The 27,900-nt window shown below is 42.2% G+C and overlaps 3 protein-coding genes across 8 annotated transcripts in view; 1 reads left to right on the top strand and 2 right to left on the bottom strand.

Annotated features, from left to right (window-relative positions):
- Positions 1-247: 247 nt before the first annotated feature.
- LOC124001117 (NPC intracellular cholesterol transporter 2-like) lies at positions 248-2,528 on the bottom strand. Its single transcript, XM_046307689.1, has 5 exons — positions 2,430-2,528; positions 1,719-1,818; positions 1,406-1,513; positions 1,150-1,322; positions 248-943 (listed from the first exon to the last, which is right to left on the bottom strand). The coding sequence occupies exons 2-5, from the start codon at positions 1,801-1,803 to the stop codon at positions 857-859; spliced, it is 453 nt and encodes a 150-aa protein (XP_046163645.1). The 5' UTR covers positions 1,804-1,818; positions 2,430-2,528; the 3' UTR covers positions 248-856.
- Positions 2,529-2,601: 73 nt separating this feature from the next.
- isca2 (iron-sulfur cluster assembly 2) lies at positions 2,602-4,661 on the top strand. Its single transcript, XM_046307688.1, has 4 exons — positions 2,602-2,758; positions 3,320-3,494; positions 3,718-3,833; positions 4,045-4,661. Exons 1-4 carry the CDS (start codon positions 2,679-2,681, stop codon positions 4,217-4,219), a joined length of 546 nt encoding a protein of 181 aa, XP_046163644.1. The 5' UTR covers positions 2,602-2,678; the 3' UTR covers positions 4,220-4,661.
- Positions 4,662-5,045: 384 nt separating this feature from the next.
- Positions 5,046-27,900, bottom strand: part of eml5 (EMAP like 5) — an 80,549-nt gene continuing 57,694 nt past the window's right edge. For 2 of the 6 annotated variants that reach the window (XM_046307683.1, XM_046307685.1), the window contains 36 exons: positions 27,538-27,794; positions 27,059-27,271; positions 26,777-26,944; positions 25,996-26,102; positions 25,744-25,862; positions 25,334-25,520; positions 23,557-23,662; positions 23,039-23,132; positions 19,567-19,667; positions 19,274-19,467; positions 18,891-19,002; positions 18,579-18,706; positions 17,646-17,787; positions 17,372-17,524; positions 16,613-16,744; positions 14,932-15,020; positions 14,427-14,603; positions 14,096-14,297; positions 13,808-13,934; positions 13,420-13,434; positions 12,945-12,953; positions 12,649-12,727; positions 12,157-12,286; positions 11,834-11,932; positions 11,390-11,410; positions 10,646-10,819; positions 10,307-10,515; positions 9,768-9,925; positions 9,465-9,579; positions 9,175-9,363; positions 8,814-8,986; positions 8,514-8,676; positions 8,279-8,382; positions 7,209-7,362; positions 6,576-6,676; positions 5,046-6,376 (listed from right to left, as the gene is read on the bottom strand). In XM_046307683.1, coding sequence (XP_046163639.1) covers positions 6,340-6,376; positions 6,576-6,676; positions 7,209-7,362; positions 8,279-8,382; positions 8,514-8,676; positions 8,814-8,986; positions 9,175-9,363; positions 9,465-9,579; positions 9,768-9,925; positions 10,307-10,515; positions 10,646-10,819; positions 11,390-11,410; positions 11,834-11,932; positions 12,157-12,286; positions 12,649-12,727; positions 12,945-12,953; positions 13,420-13,434; positions 13,808-13,934; positions 14,096-14,297; positions 14,427-14,603; positions 14,932-15,020; positions 16,613-16,744; positions 17,372-17,524; positions 17,646-17,787; positions 18,579-18,706; positions 18,891-19,002; positions 19,274-19,467; positions 19,567-19,667; positions 23,039-23,132; positions 23,557-23,662; positions 25,334-25,520; positions 25,744-25,862; positions 25,996-26,102; positions 26,777-26,944; positions 27,059-27,271; positions 27,538-27,794 — 4,738 coding nt within the window. In that variant the 3' untranslated portion in view covers positions 5,046-6,339. Of the gene's footprint in view, positions 6,377-6,575; positions 6,677-7,208; positions 7,363-8,278; positions 8,383-8,513; positions 8,677-8,813; positions 8,987-9,174; positions 9,364-9,464; positions 9,580-9,767; positions 9,926-10,306; positions 10,516-10,645; positions 10,820-11,389; positions 11,411-11,833; positions 11,933-12,156; positions 12,287-12,648; positions 12,728-12,944; positions 12,954-13,419; positions 13,435-13,807; positions 13,935-14,095; positions 14,298-14,426; positions 14,604-14,931; positions 15,021-16,612; positions 16,745-17,371; positions 17,525-17,645; positions 17,788-18,578; positions 18,707-18,890; positions 19,003-19,273; positions 19,468-19,566; positions 19,668-23,038; positions 23,133-23,556; positions 23,663-25,333; positions 25,521-25,743; positions 25,863-25,995; positions 26,103-26,776; positions 26,945-27,058; positions 27,272-27,537; positions 27,795-27,900 lie in introns of those variants that run through there. The other 4 variants (XM_046307686.1, XM_046307687.1, XM_046307684.1 and 1 more) reach the window with 3 other exon arrangements.

Here is a 27,900-nt window from a genome sequence, read left to right as displayed (position 1 = left end):
ACATTTTTTAAAGGAATAGTTTCACAAAATTAAAAACGCGAGTTCAGTTCAAGTAAGATGAATCACTAATCACATGAAATAATCATCTTTAGAAATGAGCTTTACAATGATGGTGAGAACTTGGAGAAATGTTTATGTGAGTTTATGTGGGTTAAAATCTTCCTATAAGTCACAGAGGGTACACAGAGGGTACACAGAGGGTACACAGAGGGTACACAGAGGGTACATAGAGGGACATGACAAATGCTGAATTGTCACTTTAGCAAGTCTTTATTCATATTAAAAGTCAGATTTATTGAATTTTCATTCTAGTTTATTTTAAAATGGCACTTAATTTATAACAGGCTTTCACAAATCAACATTGGTGCACAATTTCTACTTAAAATATATAAAGGAATGCAAAAGGTAGCCAGGTAACCTAGTGGTTAGAGACTTGGGCCAGTAACCAAAAGGTTGCTAGTTTGAATCCCTCAGCCAACAAGGTGAAAAAAGTTTGGATATGCAAAAAACACATTTCCAATTCACACATGCGTATAATACACACATGTACATGTATGGAATTGGAAAAATATAAGCACCCACAGTTATTAGGTACTAATTTGGTGGAATAACCCACTTATGCAGTTATGGGTAAACAGTCAGCCACAACATTTCAAAATGCCTGGGAAGTTAAGTTTTAAAACGACTGAAAAAGCTACAGTATACATTTAAAACCTACAGAATCAATACTTAAAAATCAGAATTCTTAAATTATAGAATAATTCATGAAATGTGTATGTGGGTTATTCTCAGTTTAAGCAGTTCACATTAGAATCCCTTTTTAAAAATTCCCTTCAGGTGGTACTGCAGACAAATCTCAGTTTACAATCTGGACTGGGAACTTTATGCAGAACAAGTCTTTGCCAGTGTCATCTCTCAGCTCCCATTCAACAACCAGCTTGATCTAGAAATTAAGACAAATTGAGATTTTGTCCAGTATTGGAGACATTGGATCAGTAATGCACACAAAAGCTTCCCTTTTAATCAACATTTTGAGGCTACCTTTTTATACTTTAAGGTCACATTGAGGAAATGAAAAGAGGAACATCTTGTTTTCAGCATTCTCAAGAGCATTAAAATGGTGTGTTCAATTATTTCAGGCATACTTACAGAGGGGTACTCAGACTTCACAGGAAGCTGAGTCACATAGTGATAGCTCTGTGCCTTTTGAATGGGGCACTCGATCCCAGACTTGCAGCCATCTTCAATGGGGATGGGGAATGGGATGGGAACGCCAGCAATCACACCATGGACAATTGCTTTACTCGTCTGGCTCTCAACCGCTAAACAAAACAGGCACAGGAGGGATTAACAAAAATGGCACATTTACTTTGAATGAACAAACATCTGTTGATGATATACTTACCACTGTCGAATGTCACATTGACAGCATAGGCCTGTCCTTTATGGAGCTCACATGGTTGTTTAGGACAAGGTTGGATGTCAACAATCACCACTTTACCAACATCAGAGCCTGGAGAGAACAGAAGACAGATTCCATTGTCACTCATTCTAGTAATGAAACCAAGCCAAAGATTCACACCTTGTAAAATCTGTAATTTTGGTACACTACCCTTGTAACTAATAGGTAATACATCATCACCTGACAAGATTATCAAACCAGTCAGTAAATTAAATACGTTTTCATCAAAGTGCCAAGACCTCGAATCAAAACTTACCACAATCTACAAATTTCACAGGTTCTGCGCAGGTGAGAGCAATAAGGGAGAACAGAACAATGATGGAAGCAGCATGAAAATCCATAACTGCAATCTGGCCCTGAAAGATGTTAGAGAAAGATTCTTACAGCTGCCGTTTCAAAAACTTGAATGACTACAAGTTAGGAAAGCACAGAGACCAGAGCCATATATAGCCATACAGACCGTCTCAACAAGCAAATTCAGTGAGCAAAAGTATTCTCAGTTCATTCAATCATATGATTCGTGTGACTAATACTAGATGTCTACTTAACTAGCTAACTCCTCCCAGGAAAAACAGCCCGGATGAGTACATTGTGTAGTCCAGAGGGAGGATTAAGTAGGATTAATGAGTTAACCAATTTACTTTGATATAAACAACCAGAAATAACTATTCATTTTCTGGTCTATTAAGAAAGCAACGTTTAGATATGCGTTTTTGGTTGTTGAGTCAATTAGAGCGTGCCCATTATTATGCTAATCTTCCTAAAAAAATTAAATTATTTCGGAATATTTGGCAAAATTAGTTGGTTTAAATAATTGATCTTGCTTTTTAGTGTTATTGTGACGTCTACAGTAACAAATAAATTTTCACTAGCTAACTACCTTTCCATCTTCGTTTGGTGAATATACACCGATATAATATTTAGTGAAAATATATATTTTAGGCGAACAAAACTTTTAGATACAGACCTCTCTTCTATGCTTCAGGTGCAGGCTCACAGACACTCCTTACTTCCTTGTCACGAGAACATGACGTGTATTTACGGTGGTGGAATATTCAATGTTCGCTGACTGACATGGAAAGTAACGAATCAGATGTTTTATATATTGCAAGAGTAGACGATTCTTATGACGTATTAAGACAGGCGTTTTCCTAACCAATCGTTTTGCGTCTCTTGATCTGACAACGCAGTTTCCATTGGGGGCGGCTTTCGTAGAATGTTATGGAAGATGTTTTTCGTACTACGGCGAGGAGCAATGTTGAGTGCAACAAAGACAATGTCATGGACCCTTGCTAGGTATACGATGTCTATTGGAATATAAAGGAATTGCTTAAGAGGGCATATAAACAACTTAATTATATCGACAAGACCACCGTCTTCATATTGCAAAGAAGAACAGCGTAGCTAGCTAACGTTAACTATTAGCTTTACATTGGCTTTCACTGTGGGGTCAAGCATAATTTACGTCAGCTAGTTGAATAGAATTTTGATTGCTGTTGAATTTTTTTTTTGTCATATCTAATCAGACAAATTTGTTGGACTTAGTCAACACTCTATGTATATTGCTTTAACGTTAAATACAATTGGTTCTATTCAGCTGCCATGAATCGCTGGGCCTTTAAATGACCCATTCCTTACACCCAAGTAGTAGTAGCCAGTAACGTTACCTGTCAGTGTAAAGTTAGGCCTTATGAATCAATATTGTAGGCATAGAGTTGCATTACTTTGTTATTAACTGGTTAACATTAACTAGTTTATTCGTTTTTATTTGAATGAAGAAATTGTAAGTGTGAACGTGATGTGAATGTCTTGAGGCTCTTTGGTGTTCTGTTTTGACCAGGCTTTTTTTTCTTTTAGGGCCTCATTTCCCCTTCTCACCAATGTGGGCCAACCAATATTGCTGAGATGTCCACAAAGTTCTCAACCTCTCTACACAAGTCTCTCACGCTTGAGCAGCAAATCAGCCCAGGAGAAAACGGCAGAGTCCAGTCCAGTTGAAGAGAAAGTATACCTCAGTGCATCATGTGTTAAGGTTAGGGTAATTATTCACACAAAGTATATATTGTACTCTATAAACAGTATAATGTAACTTATTATTTAAATCCATCCCTATATGTGTGGGCTATTAAGCTCTAGTGTCTTTCTCTGAGCACTCACTTCTTTTTCATCAACAGTGGTGGATGATCAAGGGATACTTGGATACTCCACATGTCAAGTACTGACCTAATTATCCCTTTCTCTGTCTGTGTCTTTAGAGGCTAAGAGAGATCATGGATAAGGGACAGTACCTGAGAATACAGGTGGAAGGGGGAGGCTGCTCTGGGTTCCAGTACAAGTTTGTCATTGACAGTACCAGGAACGAGGAGGACAGGTAATTGTCATTGATTAATCTGTCGCTCTGTTGTCATTCAAGAGTCAACTCGTTATTGATGAACTGAATGAATGGCATGCAGCAGTAAGACAATTATTTGTAGTAACACAATCATTGTTATCTGACCATATCTGTTTATCTCTTTGTCCTCGATCCCTTCCAACACCCTTTTTTATCCATTCTAAACTCTTTCTCCCCCTCTCTCTCTCAGGGTGTTTGAGCAAGGAGGGGTAGGGGTCATTGTGGACCAAGACAGCCTGGAGTTTGTGAAAGGCTCTACACTGGACTATACTCAGGAGCTGATTCGCTCCTCCTTCCAGATGCTGAAAAACCCTCAGGCAGACCACGGCTGCTCATGCGGAACCTCCTTCTCAGTCAAGTTATGAGACTCTGGGTCTGAGACATGCAGCTTTCAACCCCTCCATCCCTCACTAATTCATAATGTAGGCATTTTATTTGAAATTATATATTCAGAAACCGGGTGTTCACAGGTGAATAGGTTATTCCACAATTCACAGATGATCCTCATAACAACTCTGCAACTAACAACATTTAAAGAATGCTGTAGCCTATTTTTTGGGAAAGTATGCTTGGTTACAAATTTAACAAAGTGGATGAGAATCAGACGTGCTGGATGTATTTCCAAATTGATGGATTGGTTTTCAGTGTTCTGTTTCACTACGATATTAAAAAAGATGTTATATTGGTTATATATTTATACTGAATAAAGATTATGCTTTGGAGTAGTTTGAATGTAAAAGACTGCATCCCATAAAGAATGTAGGTCATGTATCTATGAATAAAACTGTCAAAATGACAGCAAATGTATTTGTCTTGGAATCAAATGAATACAGTTAAATTTAGGTCATGATGTATTTACCAAGTAAATTGGGAGCTTTCTGATTACATAATAATGATGAAAGAGCAGCTACTGTGGGAAGTGTGGCCAGTCACAGATCGGTACCAACTATCATAAGGCATTACCATTTCAAAATTGTTTTGGAACATCAAAATGTTAGTGAATGATTAGTGAATTTCTCATTCTTAATAGGTGTGTCCAGTGTAGACGGGCTATCATGTCAACATAGTTTGATTATCAAGCTCATCAAACCCTCAAATTCACATAGCTTAGATCGCTGGGTGTATGCAAATAGGATTGATATAGGTTGTTGATTGATTTAGTACCCCATGCCTGATAAAGAACTTATGTTGTCAATCTTTTAGTTTTTTATTAAAATTTGATTTAAGAAAGATTTCACAAAAAATATACAAAACAATATCTTTACAAATTATATTTACATTGATGTAATGTAAATCAAAATATGCAGTAATCACATTTAATCAATTTAACAGAATTACCATAAAATGAGGGAAAACTTTCATATTTTCAATTTACTCAGTTACATTCCAGTTGAGCAATATCATATATGGTTACGAGAAACATAAACCTATATCCTTGTAAAAATAGCCACTCCCTTTTAAACGTATATCAATATGTATGCTCTTAATAATGTTACGCCATAGCAGCACACTGAAAAGTGATCAAAAGGAGAAATGCAACAGTGCATTGAAACATTTTCAGCTTTTTTCCTTTGTTTTTTTGAGGAATTTGGTTGGACAGGGAATCAGGGATTGTCTTTTGATAAGCCATGCATTCCCATTACACACATACACAAAACCTCAAACAACTATACACACACATTGTATGTTATGGAGGGTTACTGCACAAGCTAAAAGATCACTACATTTGAATCAATATGGTCACACACTTCTGGGGGTTTGAGGTTCAACCAGTGGACAACACGGTCAAATACACAAACCATCAGGGTAACACAGTGACCAGGTCGGGTGTACAGTGCATAGTATGCTTTGGCATGCTGACATCCAGAACATAACTGCGGATGTTACATTCATGAGGAAGGCCACAGGAGTTTAAATAATTTGTAAAAATAATTAAGAAAACAAGAACTTGTATTAGTCAAAAGAAAAAACAAAGAAATTATATAAAACAAACATCAAACCACTCCAAACCTCATCAGTCACTCAGAAGGAGATTAAGGCTAAATTAGTTTGCTGCAAGTTTTAAAAATGGCATTTTCATCAGTCACACTAACTCCTGCCAACTGGCAAAACGGCCATTTAGAACATTGACACAAATACTCATACTAAAAGTAAATAATCATCACCATCAAAATCATGTGCAGGTGATATGAAAGGAAGTTTTACAACTGTGATGTGATGTTTTGGAGGGATATTTTGCAACGGTAGTGGTATGATGTCTTCCACCTCGTGGAAGAACAATCATGGCTTATGCTGCAGTGTAAATGAGGCTCACACTGATGCCCCGAGTGTTGAGGCAATGAGTCCTGTTTACTAGATGTGTAGTTATACCACAGCGGAGTAGAACGGTTTCTTCTCTCTGAATAGGCATGCTGGGAAAAGCCCATGCAGACCCCTGGACTGGACACAGTGGTGGATGGATGATGTGTCACTCCAGGTGTGCCTCTCAGTGAGGGGCATGGATGCACCTCCAGACAAATAGGCTGCAGAGGACACAGAAAAGGGAGAGGAAAGACATTTATGAACAGTCAGCGGTGTAACACTAAGGCATTTCATACAATATTCAAATGTTTATTTAATTGTCAATTGCAACAATGAACTTAAAACACCACTAATGACAATGTTGCAAAATGGAGAAAGAGTTTCAGAGGAATACTGTACTGATAGAAAGTGGAGTTCTACCTTCTATCGTCCCCACCAGCACTAATGACGAAGCGATCCCCACTTGTGAAGCGAATATTAGTCAAATGGGCTGAGTGGCCCAGAAAGCGTTTGTGTTTGGCCTGCAGAGAACAATACGTGTGTTATTAAAATGGCTTCCTCAAAATAACTGTAGCTGAGCATAATTTAGACAGATAATAGATGCATAGGTTAGTTGGAACCGTAGTTACAGTATATCATGATGGTCAATAGCATATACACCAACATTACAGAGACACATGAATGGTACATATGAAACCACAACCATAAGCCTGAATCACATTAGTGAAAGTTCACCAATAAAATAAATATCTCCATTCATGTCAATGCTGAATGCTACCATAAGTCAAAGTGGATATGTAGGCTACTGTACAATATGATACAATTCGTGAGTCATATTTAACATGCTATAATCAATCCAACAAGTATTATCAGTTATAAACAATTAACAGTATTTCATTTTTGTAAGTGATGTATATAAATAGTGCTCACTATTCTATGGCAGCAATGTATGAATTTATAGTTTTCTTGGATTGATGAGGCACAGATATCAAACAGAATTCAATATTCACACAGAGACACAGATCAGCATCATAGAACACAGATTATACTTACAAACTTTTCTGGACATGGAAAGTCAAACAGCTTTACCATTCCAAAGTCATCGCCTGTGACGATGTTCAGACCAGAGTGGGAAACACAGGCACAGGTGACGTCTGCTTTGTCAGTGTTACGGGACCAGATCCCCACAACCTCATCCCCCAGGACACTTGCCAGACAGTGAGACATCACATGTTAGTTAGACAGGAAGTAACTCCAATGATCATGTGGTGCTTTGGCTTTGTGTAACCTTCCCCAATTTTTGTTGAGTTGAGGCAATAATTTTGTATGATCTTCTGTGTAGAAAAGAACATTATAATGAATTATGTTATCCCCCCCCCCAGTCTGAGTCCTATGCAGCTTGTGGGCATTTCTGGATTTTTTAAAACTAATTTTGTCTGTCATAGTTGGAGTGTGCCTATGATGAAGGTTGCAGGCCTCTCATCTTTTTGGGTGGGATAACTTGTACAATTGGTGGCTGACTAAATACTTTTTTTTGCCCCACTGTATGTATGTATGTTTTGCCCCACTGTGTGTATGTATGGGCGGCAGGGTAGCCTAGTGGTTAGAGTGTTGGACTAGTAACCGAAAGGTTGCAAGTTCGAATCCCCGAGCTGACAAGGTACAAATCTGTCGTTCTGCCCCTGAACAGGCAGTTAACCCACTGTTCCTAGGCCGTCATTGAAAATAAGAATTTGTTCTTAACTGACTTGCCTAGTAAAATAAAGGTAAAATAAAAATTGTAGAGGGACACGTGTGTTTCTGAGAGTTGTATCTTTCCGTGATGGGGTAATAATATTTTGTAGCTTAAACCGTTCAAAAGATAGAGCCACATTTGTGGGAAGAAAAGAGAAACTGCTTTGTTTACTGACGTAACCCTGGTTCTAAGAACCAAGTGCGATTTTTAAAATGTAATTTCAGAGTTTCTCTTGTGACCCCATTTTCAAATCAGGCGACCCCACTTGGGGTCGTGGCCCCCAGTTTGGGAAACACTAGGGTAACCCTTGTGTCCCCAGTACTGATTTCATATGGCCCTGTCAGTAGTGAGATTACTATGGAGACCCCAACATAAAACACACACTCACCTTGTCCATGTGGCCCAGGTTATCCTGTCTATGACTGACTGCTCTGTGACATGCTTTCCAGATGGCACCTCGTACACCAGCCGCTTGTAAGCACCAGTCGATATCTGTTGGAGTAATAATAAATAATAGTCAAATAATACATTAAAACATGATCATTGTGAGTCTTGATTTCATATTGCAGAGTTAATATGCATTTACACAAACAATCATAGATACACAGATCTCGTGCCTCTACCTGAACATAGCAGCTGTCTGCAGAGAAGTCCATCTGCATAACAAAGCTGGGGATGTCCCTGCAGCAGTTAATGCGGTTGAGTTGTGGTCCAAGCGTCAGGTCGTAGAAGTCAACCGCACTCTCACTGGAGCCCACTGCCAAATAGCGTGAATCTGGACTGAACCTGAGGAAGAAACAGGTTCAGTTCAAAATGTGTCCTCTGAGACTTATTACAACAAAGAGAAGAACACTCAGTACACTCATGAAGGATGAGTTTCCCCCATAAAAGGCTCTGGATGATTTTGGGAGGGATTCCCCCACCTGATATCTTGGATGGGAGAGCGGCGGTCCCTCTTCTTGCCCCAGATCTTGAGTGAGGTGACCAGCAGGATAATGAACTCTCCATTCTTCATGCCAATGGCCACCATGTCCCCCTCTGGGCTGTAGGCCACCGTACGAGCTGGGTGTCCCAGGTTCACCTTGTTTAGCATCTTCTGTTACCCCAAAAAAGATTCAACATAGAGAAAGTCAACACACAAGGTTCTTCTAGTGTCTCACATACAACACATTAGCAGAATCAAGTACAATACATCCGTAAGAAAGATTCCATCAAATTAAGTTAGCTCTTTATAAACTGAGACTAGCTGGCTGGCTAACAAGTCATAGTAAAGGCGTTCCTGACCTTCTCTGGGATGTCCCACAGCCTCACAGTGCCATCCTCTGCAGCAGAAAGAAACACGTCCCGTGTGGGATGGGTGCCAACGCCCCAGATCGGACCATCCATGTGGCCGTTCACCAGGATGTTGCACGCTGCATTCTTTTCCCCCACCTCAATGATCTCAGCGTTCCGGGTTCCTACCAGAATTTTACCCTAGAACAGCAACAAGGGAAATGTGGATGAGGAATAAAAATATAGACTTGCATGGCTCATTAGCCTATTCTTTATACCCACTGGATGGTGGAATGTCCCACCTTTACTCTGCATACGGAGCGCACACAGTCTATGATCTGTCCCGTCTCCAGGCGAAAGGCTCTGCAGCGCTTCAGCTCCTGGTCCCACAGCTTCAGAGCACCTCCGTCCTTTGACCTGTAGGGGGCACCAAACACAACACTGTTGCTGTATACTGAAATCTGAGTTTCCATTCAAGTTTCGTACTCTCAGTCCTCTATATGTTTATGTAGAAAACTTTGATGAATTAATCCAAGTCAGTTCATTGATTTCACACGACTAACAGCAGTGGTAGCTGGTACAGTGAGGAGAGGAGCAATACTTACGGTCTTTCCTTGCCTCCCGTAACGATGAGGCCATCTCTTAGTGTGGTGTACATGGTGAATACAGGCCCTGTGTGGGCCTTAGCCACTACTCTCACTAGAATGTGCTCCTTCCACACACACACATCCCCACTAATGGTACCTGTAAATGTCAAGTTATTCTGAAACAAAAAAAACAAACCTGCACTAATCTTGTGACCTAAAAGAGCAGAGGAGCATTGCACAGACAATCAATAAGAATCAATTAAATTGCATCGTTAAACCTATTCAATAGGCTTTATACATATTACAACATGTATCATATCTGTACACTGTTGTCATACCATTGAAATGAAAGGTAGATTATATTTTTTAAAGTTTTCAACATTAATTCAAGTTAACATCCATAAGATTATACATAAAATAAAGTATAAGTACATCTTAACAATAAGTACAATGCCAAATACATTCTAAGTATACATGTTCCATAGGGAAACTGCAAATGTAGTAACTGTACTGTCCGATTGGGTAGTAAACTTAGAGAGTGGGGAATGGGGACTTACAGCTCCAAATGCTACAGAGAGCATGGTCTGCATGCGGGCGTCCTCTATGGAACTCATCACACCCTTCTTGCACAGCAGAGCCCGGCCCGCGAGCGTCCAGAACCTCACATGTTTTATCCCAACAGAAACAAACTGGGTGTCCGAGTCCGGACGGAACTCTGCCACAAAGATCCGTTGAGTGTGACCTGACCGGCTGGCCACTTTGGCACCTTGAAAATAATGGTGCATTGATATAAGCTCTGTAGGGGACCTATCTCCCTGTATTCATTGCAGCTGGGCACTAACATGTGCACCGTGATAAGGTGAAAAACCTGTAATGAGTTGGTGTGAGGTATTTACCTTCTTGCCACTTCCAGATGGTAATGGTATGTTCTGGGTCCAGACCCACAGAGAGCAGCAGCTTCCCAGTGGCACTGAAGCTGACTGAGCAGACACCCCGGGAGTGGAAACAGCGCAGCACAGACAGCGTCTGCTTGTTCATGGCATCCCACACATGGATGGAGGGCGACGTGGCTGAGGGAGAGAACAACAGCAGTGTAGATTCAAGCTTCATGTATGCTGGATGAAAAGAGGCCAGAAACATTAGGCCCCAACTAAATCCACAAATGATGAAATTCAATGACTGTGACTTCTTTTAAATATGAGGTTTTTACATTTGTCGGACCATATGACATAAGTTCTAATGGATATTGAATATCAATGGTACATTCATATAAAAAACCTGTCCTGAATTGAGTACCAATGTAAGTGGGGGTCAAACAAGAGCTACAGGGCTACAAGCAACTGAAGCAATCAAGCAAGTTTGTGTGAGATGCACACCTGCCCTTCCAATCTAACCCACTAGGTCGCAGTCTATCAATATAACACACTGTGGATGTAGTACAAGGTTAACTGGAAAGCGGTCAATCAATATTATCTATGAAGAAGAGAAAGCTATTCTCAATCTACCATAAGAAAACATCATCAAGGATCTTTTCAAAATTATATATATTTTTCCACTAGTGCACCAAAACACTCTCAGTCAGAACAACATCCTCTGCTGTCTGGGACAAACCAAAACTATTGAAATGGCGAAGTTCTTACCTGACATATCGCCAGTATCACCTGTATGGAACAAATGTAAAGATTCATTAAATAACAGGAAGATCAATGGCACTAGTAAAACTCTAAAACACTATTTTACGCAGTCCAAGTGTTAATAAGAATATTGACAGAATACTGTATTGTAGTAGTTTTCCCTCATAAAGAGCTAACATGTGCATGGGAATTGTACAAGGACCTCCCACATGCAGCTTTTGATTCACTCTTTAGAGACATAGCATGTGTTTTTGGTAGGTTTCTGTGGATTGCGCACAGCAAGCATGCATGATAATTACTCTTTTATTAAACTGTGTGGAGTTTGCAACTATGCAGGTAAGTTTCATCAGAGCACAGATAAGGGGGGGGGGGGTGCAGTAATCCCCCAGTAGAACACACAGTTACAGCACATAGGGAAGAAAACATGAGGTCAACCTCTCACAAACATACCTACTTGGCCAGTTGCCACCACGTTGGGGAATTTGGGGTGTTGATTGATAGTCAGGCACAGAATGTCATCACTATGTTCTATATAGAAGCTTTGGCAGGCTGTAAGGAAACACATACACACAGGCACGCGCACCCAACCTCGTGCACACGCCATGCACACACACAAAAATATGTGAATTGACATCCCTCGTAAGAACAGTAAAGGACAATCAACATGTTTAGGATTTCAAAGAACAGCATTAAGGCTCATTCAACAATACTGTGAAACCCTCTTCAGATGAACACAACTCGGCTCATCCCTTCTCTACTCCAACCCCTCCCACCTGTGGTTAAGTTGAGGACGATACCGACAGAAGCTGTGTGGTAGATGATATCCGTCCCCTCATTCAGGTAGTGGACGTTGTTGCGGCAGTCATTGCCCCGGTAACCAAAAACCAGATCCAGCACCAGGTCCTGCAGAAGAGTTATGAAAGGGTCAGGATCAAAATCATCTCTATGACAACTGAGGGAGATGAGACCAATTTCTTTTTGAAGGTACAGCAGCGCATCAGGAGCATGTGCTTCCTCAAGATGTGATTATGGTTCAATTATGGTCCCTGAAGAGGATGTCTGGAGTGGACAAAGCAGAACACAGTTCTTGACTCTAAATTATTGCATTACCAAAACAATGACCAACCCATTTGCTGCATGACAAATACTAATGCTAAAATCGAATTTGATGAGATATGTGGGTTAATGTAGGTTGCATCAATAGCTAACATCCATAAAATAGGATTTGAATGGGTGTGTCTGTCCTAAGGTAACACCAGTCTCACCTCAATGGGCCGCTTCTTCTTGCCCACATTGTTGGTCTGCAGCTTCTCAGGCTGTGGCAGCGCCCTGCTAACAGGAGGTCTGAAACAGACAGCTAGAATAATAGGAGCTACTGTGTATGACCCCATCGACCCCTCAATCTTTCTCAAGTCAAAGATCCAAAATACAAGTCAAGACCTTAATGAATCATGTATTTGGAGAAGACGTTTCCTGAGCTATAAGTGCTCAATAAGTGAAATGTGGGTCTGAAATATTCAATCAGAAGAAGTTAATATGGAACATAGGGGATGTGTCTTACCTTGACCCTCTTCCATGGCAGCAATAACAAAGACAAATGGAATATGAGAACAGGGGTTCTGACAGCACAACGTTCACAGCTGCCCCACCGACACAGAAGCATAACACAACACTGACAAGGCAGCCACAGAGGACATACAATACACCCCATTCAGCGCCACGGAGTATCCATAACAACCAGCACCTTTAGCATCTCTATGATAATCACTAACTGGCACCCACAGATGCTGCATGGGTTGTCAAACCATAGTGTGAAGCAGACATACTTATTATTCTAAACTCTTCCACACCGTTCACGAAACAGACAAATATTTCCAAAACCCAAGTAAAGACGTTCTGTACGGCTTATTTGGACCATAGTTTCTGTAAAAGACCATAGATTAACATGCTTTATCAATTGAGATTTGAGATATTTGTGCCTAGCAAGAGGTACATTTCCCTAAAGTAATGGGGATGTCTTGTGTAAAGTCTCTTACCTGACTACCCCCTGCCTTCAAGTAGAATGAAAGAGGAGAGCAGGACAGACAGAGACAGAGGGACAGCCATTGAAGAGAGAAGAAGAGAGAGGTGAGGTTATCCTCTAAGGGACAGTATGAATTTACGTAAAGGCAAAAAAAAAAAGAAACGTGATTGAGGGAATCTGGATTTACACAATTTGGGTTGGTGGACCCTTTGATGTGTCACTTTGACATATTATGAGATTCCAATTGGATTTTCTTTCACTACACCTCGTTTCAGTTTAAACTGATTGTCTTAAATCTTTTGTGTCCATCATGTGCCCAATAAAGAAAGCCTCAAATGGAAAATACATGAAAAAGAGATTTGAACCCGTGGGTGTCTCTCCACAGCCCTGTGGACTGTTACCTCTCGTCCACAGATGGCTCCTTCAGCTGCAAGTGGGGTTTGACCCCAGTCATGGGTCGCACGTTGGTGGATAAGGCCTTGATGGTGTAGTTAATCTCATTCTCCCTCGTCACATCACTGTCATAACCTGGCCAATGACAGAAAAGATAAAGATACTAGATCAGAATGCATGCTGCCTTTTGTACCATCTATGAGAGGCTAAACATAATACAATATTAGAGGGAGGCTATCTATATCAGTAGAAAGTGACTATATGATGACTTGTGTGTATTTGTGTGCATTTCTCACCCCCATCATCCTCGCTCTCGATGTCCGACTCTTCACTATCACAATGTCTGGCTTCCCTGTGCCCCTCGGCCTCGTGAGTCCAGATCATGAGGCATGTGTCACCCCCACCAACCGTCACCAGGAGACCATCGTCATGCGTCCACCGCACGTTAGTCACATGGGTGCTATGGGCCACATAGCGCTTGAACTTTGCATACTTTCCCTGTGGGCAGAAGTAACATTAAGTTAAAAGAACATTGTTTTAATATTAGCATTAACATAACAGTGTAAATGTATTACATTCTAGTAAGGGCAATGAGAAGACATGAATAGATAATTATAAGTGCCTTACCTTGACAGGATACCTGAATAGCTTGACGTATCCCAGATCATCCCCCGTTGCTAGCACGTTTCTGTTGTTGCTAAGGCAGGCAGTGGTCACCTCGGTGACCTCACTGACCACAGGCCAGATCCCCTCACAGGACGTCCCGAGAACACAGGTCCATGTGCTCCAGTCTATCTTCTCTACCTGAAGGAGAGGACCAGGAGAGAGGAGATGATGGGTGGGAGGGTGGTGAGGTGGACAACAGTGGTTCCTATGAGATTTGACACCAGCCTGACCCCCCAGTGCCTCAAAAGGTGTCAGAATGTCACACAGTATAAAGAGACCGTAAAAACACTATCCCATTTCCATTGCCAGAATTAGAAGGATGCTGGAGAAAAATGGGCTGTGTTAATGCTTGAGTGCCCTTACCACGCTGTCCTGTGACATCTCGGGGGGTAGGCCAGGCCCACTATAGCCACGACAACGCCATGGGCCATGGCAGGCAGCAGTGTATGTGATGTGTTGTGTTTACCTCTGTAGCAGGAATGGTCTGCTTCTTTCCCCGTGGAGCTTCGAAAAATAACTGTTCTTTAGCACCAGTGTTCACTTGCAGTAGTTTTCCTGTGAATGAGAGAACACAGTTAAGACTGAATCTGATATTAAATGAACCCTTTTGTGGTTTATAGTAGGGTCGTTCCACAAAATGAGTGCCTTTTGCGTCCCTTTGATATTTTAAGTAGAAATTGTGCACAAATATAAAATTTTAAAAGCCTGTTATATTAAATTAACTGCACTCATCAAGAATTCAATCAATCACATTTTTATATGAATAAAGGCTTGCTACTGTGCCAAAATTCAGCATTTTGACTTGTCCCTCCGCCAACCCTGTGTCACTTCTAGGACGATTTCAACCCACTTTATCCAAAAACGTCTCCAAGTTGTCACCATCATTGTAAAGCCCTCATTATTTTGTTTTCTTAAACTGATTATTCATTTCATGTGATTAGTCATTCATTTACGTCTGTCCCTCATTTTAAGATCAACCCTATTACTTGAACGGAACTCTCATTTTAATATGGTGAAACTATTCATTTAAAAAAAAATGTTTCAAAAGAAACATTTAACATCTAATAGTCAAATCATAATGTAATAGCAGGTGAGCTGAATCTACTGTTTCTGCACATTATCTTTCCCCTGGGCACAGACTTCAGTTCAACATCTAGTTTTGATTTACATTTGGTTGAGTTGTCAACTAACTTGAATTCAACATGAGATCAACAAAAAAATAAAATGTCACCATGTCATCAGATTAAGGTTAAAAGTTGGGTAAAAAAAAAAATGAAATGTACTTAAGGCTTTTCACAAATCCAATCAGTTTTCCACGTAGTTTCAATGTCATTTTGCTCAAAGGGTGGTGTTTTGTGCTGGAAAACTGAGCGGATCGAGCTTTGCTCTTCAACTCTGTTACCCATAGATAGAAAGGCTAGAAATATTTGAGCAATTACATTTCTTTGGGGACGCTTGCATTCAGTTGCCACTCCCTGTTGAACACAACAAGCTTCCATTCCTCCTCTCATGAGGGGATTTATAGCTGATTTAAGATTAAATCATCAACCCTCCTAAGGTCAACCCCATTACTTTATTTGGCACTTGATAGGCACTTAATATAGCCATTTTTTTTATTTAACCTCTTCAGATGGAAAAACTTGTTTTTCCAGGTTGAACATGTGCTCTTTATGTCAAAAAGCTCAAATGAGGTGAAATCAAAAGATTTTACACTTCTCAAAAGGCACTGTATCGGTGGAACAACCCAGTAGCATTATCATTCAGTTATCATACTTGGAATAACCTCTTTACCTAGAGGTTTAAAATGGATGTCCACACATTGTGAATGAGCCAACAATAAGAATAGCCTGAAATACAATGGCATTGGTCCAGGTCAACTGTCACCTGCAAAGGTCACTGCCACAATCAGTGTAGTTGTTAGACGAACATGTTTACCTCTCTTGTCCCAGTCCAGATGGGTGGTGTAGATGTTAAACCAACATGTTTACCTCTCTTGTCCCAGTCCAGATGGGTGGTGTAGATGTTAAACCAACATGTTTACCTCTCTTGTCCCAGTCCAGATGGGTGGTGTAGATGTTAAACCAACATGTTTACCTCTCTTGTCCCAGTCCAGATGGGTGGTGTAGATGTTAAACCAACATGTTTACCTCTCTTGTCCCAGTCCAGATGGGTGATGTAGTTGAGGGACCCCTTGCACACCCCCACCCTCTTGCTGCTCATCACATTATAGATGTCCACAAAGCTGTCAACCGACGCCACCGCCAGGTACTTCCCTGCACCTGTGTAAACACAGTAGCCATGTTTCAAAAGGGTTTCCTTTTCTGTTGTTACAAGCCTGTCAGGCCTTCTGGTCAGCAGCCAAGATAACAACACACATTAAATCAACTCTGACAACAAACAGTACTCCATATTTACAGTATGTATATGGTCGTCGCAATTCTTTAGAATAATAAAACTACTATCTGCCAACACATTGAACAGTGTATAAGAGTGCAGACGTCTATATTGCATAGAGAAGCAATTAGAAGCACTATCAGTTGTGTTGGGAAACTGGATCCTTAGCATTGTAGATTAAGGTTAACTGGCCATGAGATAGAGAGTTTAGTTTCTAGCTCTCACTTTATCCTCCCCCACTACTCTCTTCCTACTCAGACAGACTGTGTCTCTCCCTGCCTGGCCTTGTTACATACATCAGTGTATTTGGGTCAAGCCTGCAGCAATACCTCTTTTCACAGCAGGGGGGAAAATATGAATACCTGGCTATATCTCATATATTTTTTCTCTTTCTTTTTAAGACAAAGTCATTTTTTCACTTTGTCTTTCTTTCTTCAGGAAAGAATATGGAGGGAATTTGTAGGGCTGGAGGGATGAGTGGAGGGAGGGATGGAGGGAGGACAATGTCTGACCTGGTGAGAAGCGTATGTCTGAGATGATATCCTTGCGGTGGTGGAAGGACACTAGGTCCTCCAGGGTGTCTGCGTTGACGATGAGGAAGCTTCCGTCGTTCAGGCCCACTGCCAGGGCCTTGCCCTCAGGGGAGAAGCAGCAGCAGCGCCCCCCTATGGAGGAGGTCAGTTAGTACCTCAGAGAATGCACCTAATGACTATAAGAATGCACCACAGAAAGGGAAAAAAGGAAGTGAATGAATGTTACATAGACCTTTCTATTTGAGTGACTCACCTTTCTTGAGCTTGCGTACAGCCAGCATACAGTGGCTGGGGGACAGGTCCCATATGCGCAGGGTTTTGTCATCGCTGACAGTGGCACAGAGAGGGAGATGGGGATGAGTGGCCAGGCCCCATACCTCACCCTCCATGTGACCCTGTGGACCCATCAAATAGACAATACCATTCACTCAGTGCAACTCAATTCAATCTAATCAAGGTACGACAGAGAGGGGTTAGGAACCACATTTTATATCTTCCAACATAAAATATTTGATACAGATAGCACCCATGTAAAATAAATACACGGACTACATGTCTAGCACAGTGTAGCATTTTGCGAACACGCATCCACATATTTGTTCTGAGAATTCTTAAGTGCACAATGAAAATCAATGGAGGAGCCAGGCAGACAGAAGCCTCAGAGCTCATTCCATATGTTTCTGTTGCTCGGCTGCACCCATAAACAACTGCTCATTTGCTCTAGAGCATTTCACAAGAAAATCAATAACATTAGCTCTGGGTTTCCTATGGGTCAAATGAGGCCTGGGGAGATAGTAGAAGCACTTGTCTTTGCAAAATTAATTTACAAAATCAAAAGACTGCAGGGCTCATTCATCGGTAATTATAAACCGTTTCTGCAACGTTACTCCAGGTACTGTACAGTATAACATAGTTCTGCAATGGTTTCCAGTGAAGAGACAGTTCCCCTCACTGCCAGTCTCTCAGTACAACCTTCAACCCAAAATAATGTGCCCCCAGCTGACACCTTCATTACTGACACCTCATTGGCTCCCACCTAACCAAGCTACAAAAACCAGGCTGCCACATCCCTGCCAGCCTCAGTTAAGCACAGCTGGTGCCTGTCGTGTGTTCTGTTCATTGTGACATTTGTGACAGATTGTTGACTTTATAATGCCACTGTATGTAACACTCTGTATCCGCTCACCTGGACCAGCAAGGTGATGGGTCCACTCTTATCCACCTCCAGAATCTCTCCGTTCTTTGTCCCCACCAGTATATAACCATGACCAAGTGATATGGCACGTATGGAAGGGTTGTCCTCCAACAGTAACCCTATAGAGTGAATTATAGGATAAGGACTTTCATTTAACCAGGGGCAGAGGAAGCAATCTTCATTAAAGCTGAATGGATTGAGTGTTTAAATGGATTTCCACTGAATGATTCCTTTTGGCGTTGGAGCTATGAGCCCAGTATGTAACGTGATTGTCTTCACGGCAGTGATAGGGTGACCTTTTACCTTTGGAGCCTGGAGCGAGGACTGCTCTCTTGATGGCGTACGTCTTGAGGCATCTCTCAAAGGTGTCATCCCACAGAGCCACTATGCCGTCCTTCCCTCCTGTCACAAATCCCTACAGAGTGGGACATAACGAGAGAACAGGAGATAGAATTTCTCTTCTTTAATCACTCACATAGCATCATTGTATAACGCTGACATCTGAAAGAACACAATCCTACTCTATTCATTGACAATACTACACCGTCAGAATAGTAATGGCAAAAACAAAGAGAGAAACAGCGAGAGGGGAAGGAAGAAAGACACAGAGACAGAGAGAGAGGTGTCATCTCTATTTCACATTTCAAATGGCCAGTGTTTAAACCCCTTCCTTTCCCTTCCAGTACCTTCTCCAGGGCGTGCATACTGAAGACTGGGCCATCATGGGCTTTGACTGTCTTTACCAGGAACATGTCTCTCCAGATACAGATGTCTCCTGTGCACGTCCCCGAGAACACCATCTCCTCTGTCCAGCCATACACAGCACACATCATTGTCTCGGTCTTCCCCATATTGCCCTTACGCCCGATCAGGCCACCACCTGAAAGAGAGGTTGTGTCATTAACTCACATGACAACACATCACATCATTCTTTGAGACATTGCTGAGTCAACTTTTGTTTAACTTTGCGGTCTCTTACCTGCTTTATGCCAGAACTTCATATGCTTTACCCCTGCTGTGATGAGCTTGTCTGAACAGTATGGATTCATTTTTATGACAAAAATCTTATCCTTGCTTCCCCTAAAAAATGATCAAAAACATTGCATTAATTTCATTGCACAAAAATACATGGATCTGAAATAGAAGTGGAATAAACTTAGAAGACAGTTAGTGTACAGGGAATCATATTACACCCAATGTGTCTGCACAGTTTGGCTGCCTGCCTCCCATATGAACAATAAGGATCACTGGCCTTTCCTGTCTAATCCAATGGAGCATAGTGCACACTGGGCTGGGTCCCTAATCACTGGCCTTTCCTGTCTGATCCAATGGAGCGTAGTGCACACTGGGCTGGGTCCCTAATCACTGGCCTTTCCTGTCTGATCCAATGGAGCGTAGTGCACACTGGGCTGGGTCCCTAATCACTGGCCTTTCCTGTCTGATCCAATGGAGCGTAGTGCACACTGGGCTGGGTCCCTAATCACTGGCATTTCCTGTCTGATCCAATGGAGCGTAGTGCACACTGGGCTGGGTCCCTAATCACTGGCATTTCCTGTCTGATCCAATGGAGCGTAGTGCACACTGGGCTGGGTCCCTAGTCACTGGCATTTCCTGTCTGATCCAATGGAGCGTAGTGCACACTGGGCTGGGTCCCTAATCACTGGCATTTCCTGTCTGATCCAATGGAGCGTAGTGCACACTGGGCTGGGTCCCTAATCACTGGCCTTTGTGCTGCTGCATCACTACATGGCGCTCACTGAGGCCAGAGCAGAACTGATACCTACTTCATCTCTCTATCCCTTTCAAGCTTTCTCACTCTCCTTCTCTCACTTCCATCCCTCTCCCCCCTCTCCCACTATTTTCCCTCCCTGTCTCCTATCGGTTTCCTCTCCCGCTCATCTTTCTTCCTCCCCCGCTCATCTCCATCGTTCTCTCATGCCCCCTCTCCCTATCTCTGCCTCACCATGCTCCTCTCCCAGCTGAGGACTAGGCAGTACAGTGCACAAGGCAGGCTCTGTCAGGCCCCATTTCCCTCTGCCCGCCTCACTGCACTGCCCACCAGGGCCTGCAAAGGAGATTAGTGCAGCTCCAAGCTGTGTCTGAGCTGCCACGGGAGCACAGTACACAACAGCTACAGCACGCAGGCAGGACATGAGCAAGCCTCCACTGCTCTAACTAGCCTGATGGAATTCCAAAGGACTATTTTACCGCTATGAATATCAAGTGCAAAGCCATAGAGAATTAAGACCAGCATTGGGGGAAATCAGAGTGTCCATATAGATACTAGACAACCATATTTGAATTCCTGGATATTTGATATTTGCTAGTTTGAATTGCCAATCGATTTTACATCATTTTCTTTTTTTTAAATGGCCACTTTTCATTTGAGATTATACTCACAGTGAATGTAGCCTAAACCCAGGTTGAGATGGATGGACCAGAGATCTGCACCAGGCATACACTTAATCATTCAGCTGTGAGTTGGCAGGGCCAAGTGTTCTCTATTCAGAAAGGAACAGCTTTAAGAGTCTGCAGGGTGGTTGCCCTCCCTCCTCTCTTCACGAGAACCATATCAATGTTGCCCTCATATATAAATGTCCACATTTAAAGTGGAGGTGCTCAAGCTGTCTAGGGAATTAAAGGGAATGTTTTGATCAGGAGCAATGACGTACTTGTTGTTATTCTCTTGGCTCCGGAGCTTTGTACAATGGCCAAGGGATGGTTGTGATGCTGGACATTGCATGACTGGACATGTATCTTAGTGAAGACATCAAAACTATAAAATAACACACGTGGAATCACTTAGTAATCAAAAACGTTTAAACAAATCCAAAATATATTTTATATTTGGGATACTTCAAAGTAGCCACCCTTTGCCTTGATGACAGCTTTGCACACTCTTGGCATTCTCTCAACCAGCTTCATGAGGTAGTCACCTGGAATGCATTTCAATTAACAGGTGTGCCTTCTTAAAAGTTAATTTGTGGAATTTCTCGCCTTCTTAATGCATTTGAGCCAATCAGTTGTGTTGTGACAAGGTAGGGGTGTTATACAGAATATAGCCCTATTTGGTAAAAGACAAAGTCCATGTTATGGCAAGAACAGCTCAAATAAGCCAAAAGAAACAGTCCATCATTACTTTAAGACATGAATGTCAGTCGATCTGGAAAATGTCAAGAACTTTGAACGTTTCTTCAAGTGCAGTCGCATAAACCATTCAGCGGTATGATGAAACTGGCTCTCACGAGGATCGCCACAGGAATGGTAGACCCAGAGTTACCTCTGCTGCAGAGGATACGTTCATTAGAGTTTACCAGCCTCAGAAACTACAGCCCAAATAAACGCCTCACAGAGTTCAAGTAACAGACACATCTCAACATCAACTGTTCAGAGGAGACTGTGTGAATCAGGCCTTCATGGTTGAATTGCTGCAAATAAACCACTACTAAAGTACACCAATAATAAGAAGAGACTTGCTTGGGCCAAGAAACTCGAGCAATGGACATTAGACCGGTGGAAATCTGTTCTTTGGTCTGATGAGTTCACATTTTAGTTTTTTGGTTCCAACCGCCATGTCTTTGTGAGACGCAGAGTAGGTGAACGGATGATCTCCACATGTGTGGTTCCCGCCATGAAGCATGGAGGAGGAGGTGTGATGGTGTGGGGGTGTTTTGCTGGTGACACTGTCAGTGATTTATTTAGAATTCAAGGCACACTTACCCAGCATGGCTAATGCAGCATTTTGCAGTGATACGCCATCCCATCTGGTTTGCGCTCAGTGAGACTATCATTTGTTTTCAACAATACAATGACCCAATACACCTCCAGACTATTTGACCAAGAAAGAGAGTGATGGAGTGCAGCATCAGATGACCTGGCCTCCACAATCACCCGACTTCAACCCAATTGAGTTGGTTTGGGATGAGTTGGACCGCAGAGTGAAGGAAAAGCAGCCAACAGGTGCTCAGAATATGTGGGAATTCCTTTAAGATGGTTGGAAAAGCATTCCAGGTGAAGCTCGTTGAGAGAATGCCAAGAGTGTGCAAAGCTGCCATCAAGGCAAAGGGTGGCTACTTTGAATAATCTAAAATCTAAAATATATTTTGATTTGTTTAACACTTTGTTGGTTACCTCATGATTCCACGTGCTATTTTATCATTTTCATATTTTCACTATTATTCTACAATGTAGAAAATAGTCAAAATAAACAAAAACCCTTGAATGAGTCGGTGTGTCCAAACATTTGACTGTTACTGTATATATATCAAGAGCTAACTCACTGAGAAACAATTTCTAGTCTTGTTTTTCATCAGTAAGTGGAGCGTTCCTGAAGAATGTCAACCCTTAGGACTTATCTTGACCTTTGATGTCTCTTGTCTGTCTATTGAGGAGACTGCTGAGATCTGAATGGATCATCTGAGATGCCATAACAGCTACTGTACTGTACTAACCTGATGGCTGAGAGCTTCTCCCCCTTCCTCCAGTCCCAAAGCACAATGGTGTGGTTGTCATCCAGCCCGACCGAGGCCAGTCTCTTGCCATCCGCTGAGGAAGAACAACAAAACACAACCTCAATCAATTCAAAGTTCACACAGAGAGCCTCTCCATTTACTCTTGTTTTGTGAGGAACAGTAAACTAGCCTGGTATAGGTTTGATCCATGGCAGGTAATGGCAGCTACGCCTCTGTCTGTGGCCAATTATCAGGAGAGAGATGAGAGCCTTTGCCTTGATGCTGCCAGCCTGCCACAGTACACAGACTATCTCCATAAAAGGGTTGTTCAGCGCCATGCTTCTAAATTGGAACACATTTCAACTCGCCCATTTCCTGTGTGAAGGAAGAGTTATTTTTCTCCATGGCTGACTGAGAATGTCAGGCTAGGTTAAAGCAATTATGAGTTGTTGTGTTCAATGTGTTACACTATCTGAAGAGTGTATGGAAAGCATCTGTAAACAGCCCTGGTGTCCTACCTGAGAAGTCTAGGGCACACACTCCCAGCTGGTGGAATCCTTTCAACACAGACATGGGTTTCAGCATCTCTGTGTCCCATATATGGATGGAAGAGTCTCGCCCCACCTGGACAGACAGAAGAAACAATTAGCTTCCACGCATCCACAGCAACGTCCACACCCACACAGGGCAATGCAACAGTTCCAGGTCAGTGTTAGCAGTAGGACATTATCTTTAGTTACTTTGCACCATAAGTACATACAGAAGACCCTCCAGCTCCCAAAGGCATCTTTAGAGGTCAGCCTCTATACACTTTAGGGCCTAGCTACTCTATCCCAGTCTCTGAATATATATAACAAAATGTAATCTTCCACCTAAAAGGGGAAAAAAGTACATACAATATACACACACACGACACTACCGTTCAAAAGTATGGGGTGAAATTGATCAGAAATACAGTTCAGAAATTGTTAATGTTGTAAATTACTATTGTAGCTGAAAACGTCAGATTTTTTATGGAATATCTACATAGGCGTACAGCGGCCCATTATCAGCAACCATCACTACTGTGTTCCAATGGCACAATGTGTTAGCTAATCCAAGTTTATCATTTTAAAAAGGTTAATTGATCATTAGAAAACCTTTTTGCAATTATGTCAGCACAGCTGAAAACTGTTGTTCTGGCTAAAGAAGCAATAAAACTGGCCTTCTTTAGACGAGTTGAGTATCTGGAGCATCAGCATTTGTGGGTTCAATTACAGGCTCAAAATGGCCAGAAACAAAGTACTTTCTTCTGAAACTCGTCAGTCTATTCGTGTTCTGAGAAATGAACGCTATTCCATGCGAGTGGAACCCGCAAAACACCAGTCTCGACGTCAACAGTGAAGAGGCGACTCCGGGATGCTGGCCTTCTAGGCAGAGTTGCAAAGAAAAAGCCATATCTCAGACTGGCCAATAAAAATAAAATATTATGATGGGCAAAAGAACACAGACACTGGACAGAGGAACTCTGCCTAGAAGGCCAGCATCCCGGAGTCGCCTCTTCACTGTTGACGTTGAGACTGGTGTTTTGCGGGTACTATTTAATGAAGCTGCCAGTTGAGGACTTGTGAGGTGTCTGTTTCTCAATCTAGACACTCTAATGTACATGTCCTCTTGATCAGTTGTGCACCGGGGCCTCCCACTTTCTATTCTGGTTAGAGACAGTTTGCACTGTTCTGTGAAAGGAGTAGTACACAGCGTTGTACGAGATCTTCAGTTTCTGGGCAATTTCTTGCATGGAATAGCCTTCATCTCTAAGAACAAGAATAGACTGATGAGTTTCAGAAGACAGTTCTTTGTTTCTGGCCATTTTGAGCCTGTAATCGAACACACAAATGATGATGCTCAAGATACTCAACTTGTCTAAAGAAGGCCAGTTTTAGTGCTTCTTTAATCAGAACCACAGTTTTCATCTGTGCTGACATAATTGCAAAAGGGTTTTCTAATGATCAATTAGCCTTTTAAAATGATGAACTTGGATTAGCTAACACAACATGCCATTGGAACACAGGAGTGATGGTTGCTGATAATGGGCCTCTGTACACCTATGTAGATATTCCATAAAAATATCTGACGTTTCCAGCTACAACAGTAATTTACAACATTAACAATGTCTACACTGTATTTCTGATCAATTTCATGTTATTTTAATGGACAAAAAAATGTGCTTTTCTTTTAAAAAATAAGGACATTTCTAAGTGACCCCAAACTTTTTAACGATAGTGTATATATTTAATTGTTAGCAGTGCTATCTACCTGGCCTGTTGCTACAAAGTCCTTGAGGGGGTGTATGGCCAGGCACAGGATGTCGTCGTCATGGCCCATGTAGAAGCGCTGGGTATTCTGCTGTCGGTTGTACACCACCCCCACGGCCGCCACGTGGTACACTATCTCCCCTGTCTGGGTGTAGAACAGGTTGCTCCTGCAGTCGAAGCCTCTGTAGCTGGAGCACCACAACACAGGAAACAATGAGGAAGAACACAGCGTTCACCTTTTGGCTGTGGGGTTTTGTTGGTAGAAAAGATGGTTAGATAAAGACTATACAGATGTTGAATTATTGTGTGTGCTTTTCCGGGTTTGCTTGGCGTGAGAACATTTTACACAGGTTATGATTTGTTTGTGTTATGTTTGGCGGTGGTATGTGGTGCTGCCTGAGGTCTCCTAACCCGTGGATGAAGTGTAGCTTCACCCCGCTCCCTGGTGTTCTCTCTCTTTTCTTCATGGCCATCGCACGGTGCTTCTCCTTGGACTGCTCCTTGAGCTGAGGTAGATCTTCTTTGTAAACCTGGACATGGAAATACAATATAAAGCATTTCAATCTCTGACATCTTTTACTCAATCTAATATTGTTTGTTTTTCATATGCAACGTACATAATGTGTCATGTTCAAAGAGGAGAGCAGGTGTTGTGTCGCTAACCTGCCGCCGATATGTGAGCTGTGTCTCCTGCTCGATCTCCGAGTCCATCTCAGGCACGTCCGACTGGTCCGAGTCCGACTCCTCGCTGTTGGAGTCGCACAACGTCTCTGCAGGAGAGAAGAAGACGACTTCATCAGATCTATTCTACCACCCAGATGCTCCCACAACGGTGTGTTTAATAAGGTTAAACACACTAATTCAGAACTAGTAGACAACCAGTATTGTGTCCCAGATCTCAGATGGATGACGATGACAGCTCATATTCATCAAGCAGGCCTTTGAAAAGTCTTAAGTGGTGGACTGCTTGCCCCGTTCCACAGTCCTATTACTCAGACTGAGACATAGAAATACTGATGCAGTGAAACTCGGTTGGCCGTGCCAAGACCAGGCACTGAGTAACCCTGGCACCGCTAGGCTTTGACTTGCTGGGTCCATTAGGAAAATTAAACGGAATGGCAGTTAGTATGTGGTTTAATTTCACAAAGCGCAGCACAGCTCTGTCTCAGACCATTTAGTTGAGAAACGTGACTTACAAATGAGGACAAGGTTGTAGGAGCTGAATACAAACACAAATGTTATCTTCCAGCTAGTATCACTTCAAATGGATACTTGTGGATACTTGTGGATTTATGACCGAGTGTAGAAAGCTTTTAGCTGGGATAAGGAGCATCATTCAAGGGGAAGGGTCACGGAGTCTACTAGACTTGTCTGCACTTCAGAGTCATATTCACATTGGGGTAGACTAGAATGGGGCAGTCATCGAAATAGGACAGTCATGTACCTTGAGGTGCTATGTGAAGAGCTTCCTTCGACTTTCTGTCTGAAACAAACTTCCACTGGAACACTGAGTGGTCAGCTCCACCAATAGTTATCACCCACTGGTAGTCATGTGACCACCTGGCATTGGTTATATGGGCAGAGTGACCTAAATACTTTTTAAATTTTGCCCCTGGGATAGAGAGAAGAGTTGTTTTTCGTTCATTTGTAAATGCATAAACATCACATGAATGAATTGATTGACAACATCACATCTCCGGACAAAGGAACCAATGGAAATCCTCACCTTTTCTTACACACGGGTACCGTAAGAGCTTCACTAATCCATAATCATCTGCTGTTACTAAAACTTGATTATTAAAGTTGGCGTCAACAGAGTTGATGTCATTGATCTCTGAGTATTTGGGCCATATTCCGTTGACCTCGGGGCCCAACACACACGTCCATGAGGACCACTGCACCAGCTTCAACTCTTCCCTGTTGGTGACCTCTTTACCGCCTGAGTAGAAAGACAATAATAACTACATCATGTGCAACTAAAACATCAAATGAGCAGCACATTAGTCATCATGACATCTTGTCTCATGGCCATACGTCACTGTTGTCACAACAAAGCATAAAGTTCATGACACACATAGCACCAAAATATCATTAATAACGGTGAGGTAATGACACAAGAGAAATCCTGACTTCCTTCCCATAGACAGCAAGACTCTTCACAGTGTAATTTATCTACATGCCGAGACGTGTCACGGACAGACTTACTTGGCATCCTGTAGAAGAGCCTCTTTCCGTTGCCGTCATTGGTCTGCAGATACTTGCTGTCTGTGGACCAGTCCATGTGTGTGATGAAGCTAGTGGAGCCGATGCACTCTCCCACCTTCTTGTACCTCTGCACCACGCTGTAGATGTCCACAGAGTTATCATTGGAGCCCACAGCCAGGTGAGCTCCGTCAGGAGAGTACTTCAGCTCATGGATGGCCTCCTTCCTGTCCTTGATGTGGACCACCTCTGTCATGTCTCTGTGGAGTGGGAGAGTGTTACTGTCATCCAATACATTCTTTAAATAACCCTCTTTGAATTAAATTGAATATCCATGCATTCACTAACTGGCATATTGTTAATGAG

This window comes from Oncorhynchus gorbuscha, linkage group LG17 (assembly GCF_021184085.1).
Source record: "Oncorhynchus gorbuscha isolate QuinsamMale2020 ecotype Even-year linkage group LG17, OgorEven_v1.0, whole genome shotgun sequence".
NCBI classification, from domain to species: Eukaryota; Metazoa; Chordata; class Actinopteri; order Salmoniformes; family Salmonidae; genus Oncorhynchus; species Oncorhynchus gorbuscha.
The sequence above is the reverse complement of the archived record's forward strand: the minus strand, read 5'-3'. Positions and strand labels throughout refer to the sequence as shown.

What these genes read in the sequence shown, in the direction of transcription:
- LOC124001117 (XM_046307689.1), bottom strand. Translation starts at nt 1,803, where the DNA reads ATGGATTTTCATGCTGCTTCCATCATTGTTCTGTTCTCCCTTATTGCT. An exon ending in TGTGAAATTTGTAGATTGTG is followed by an intron (nt 1,514 to 1,718) that starts GTAAGTTTTGAT and finishes TGTTCTCTCCAG; the next exon opens with GCTCTGATGTTGGTAAAGTG. An exon ending in CAATGTGACATTCGACAGTG is followed by an intron (nt 1,323 to 1,405) that starts GTAAGTATATCA and finishes TGTTTTGTTTAG; the next exon opens with CGGTTGAGAGCCAGACGAGT.
- isca2 (XM_046307688.1), top strand. Translation starts at nt 2,679, where the DNA reads ATGTTATGGAAGATGTTTTTCGTACTACGGCGAGGAGCAATGTTGAGT. An exon ending in ATGTCATGGACCCTTGCTAG is followed by an intron (nt 2,759 to 3,319) that starts GTATACGATGTC and finishes TTTTTCTTTTAG; the next exon opens with GGCCTCATTTCCCCTTCTCA. An exon ending in ACCAGGAACGAGGAGGACAG is followed by an intron (nt 3,834 to 4,044) that starts GTAATTGTCATT and finishes TCTCTCTCTCAG; the next exon opens with GGTGTTTGAGCAAGGAGGGG.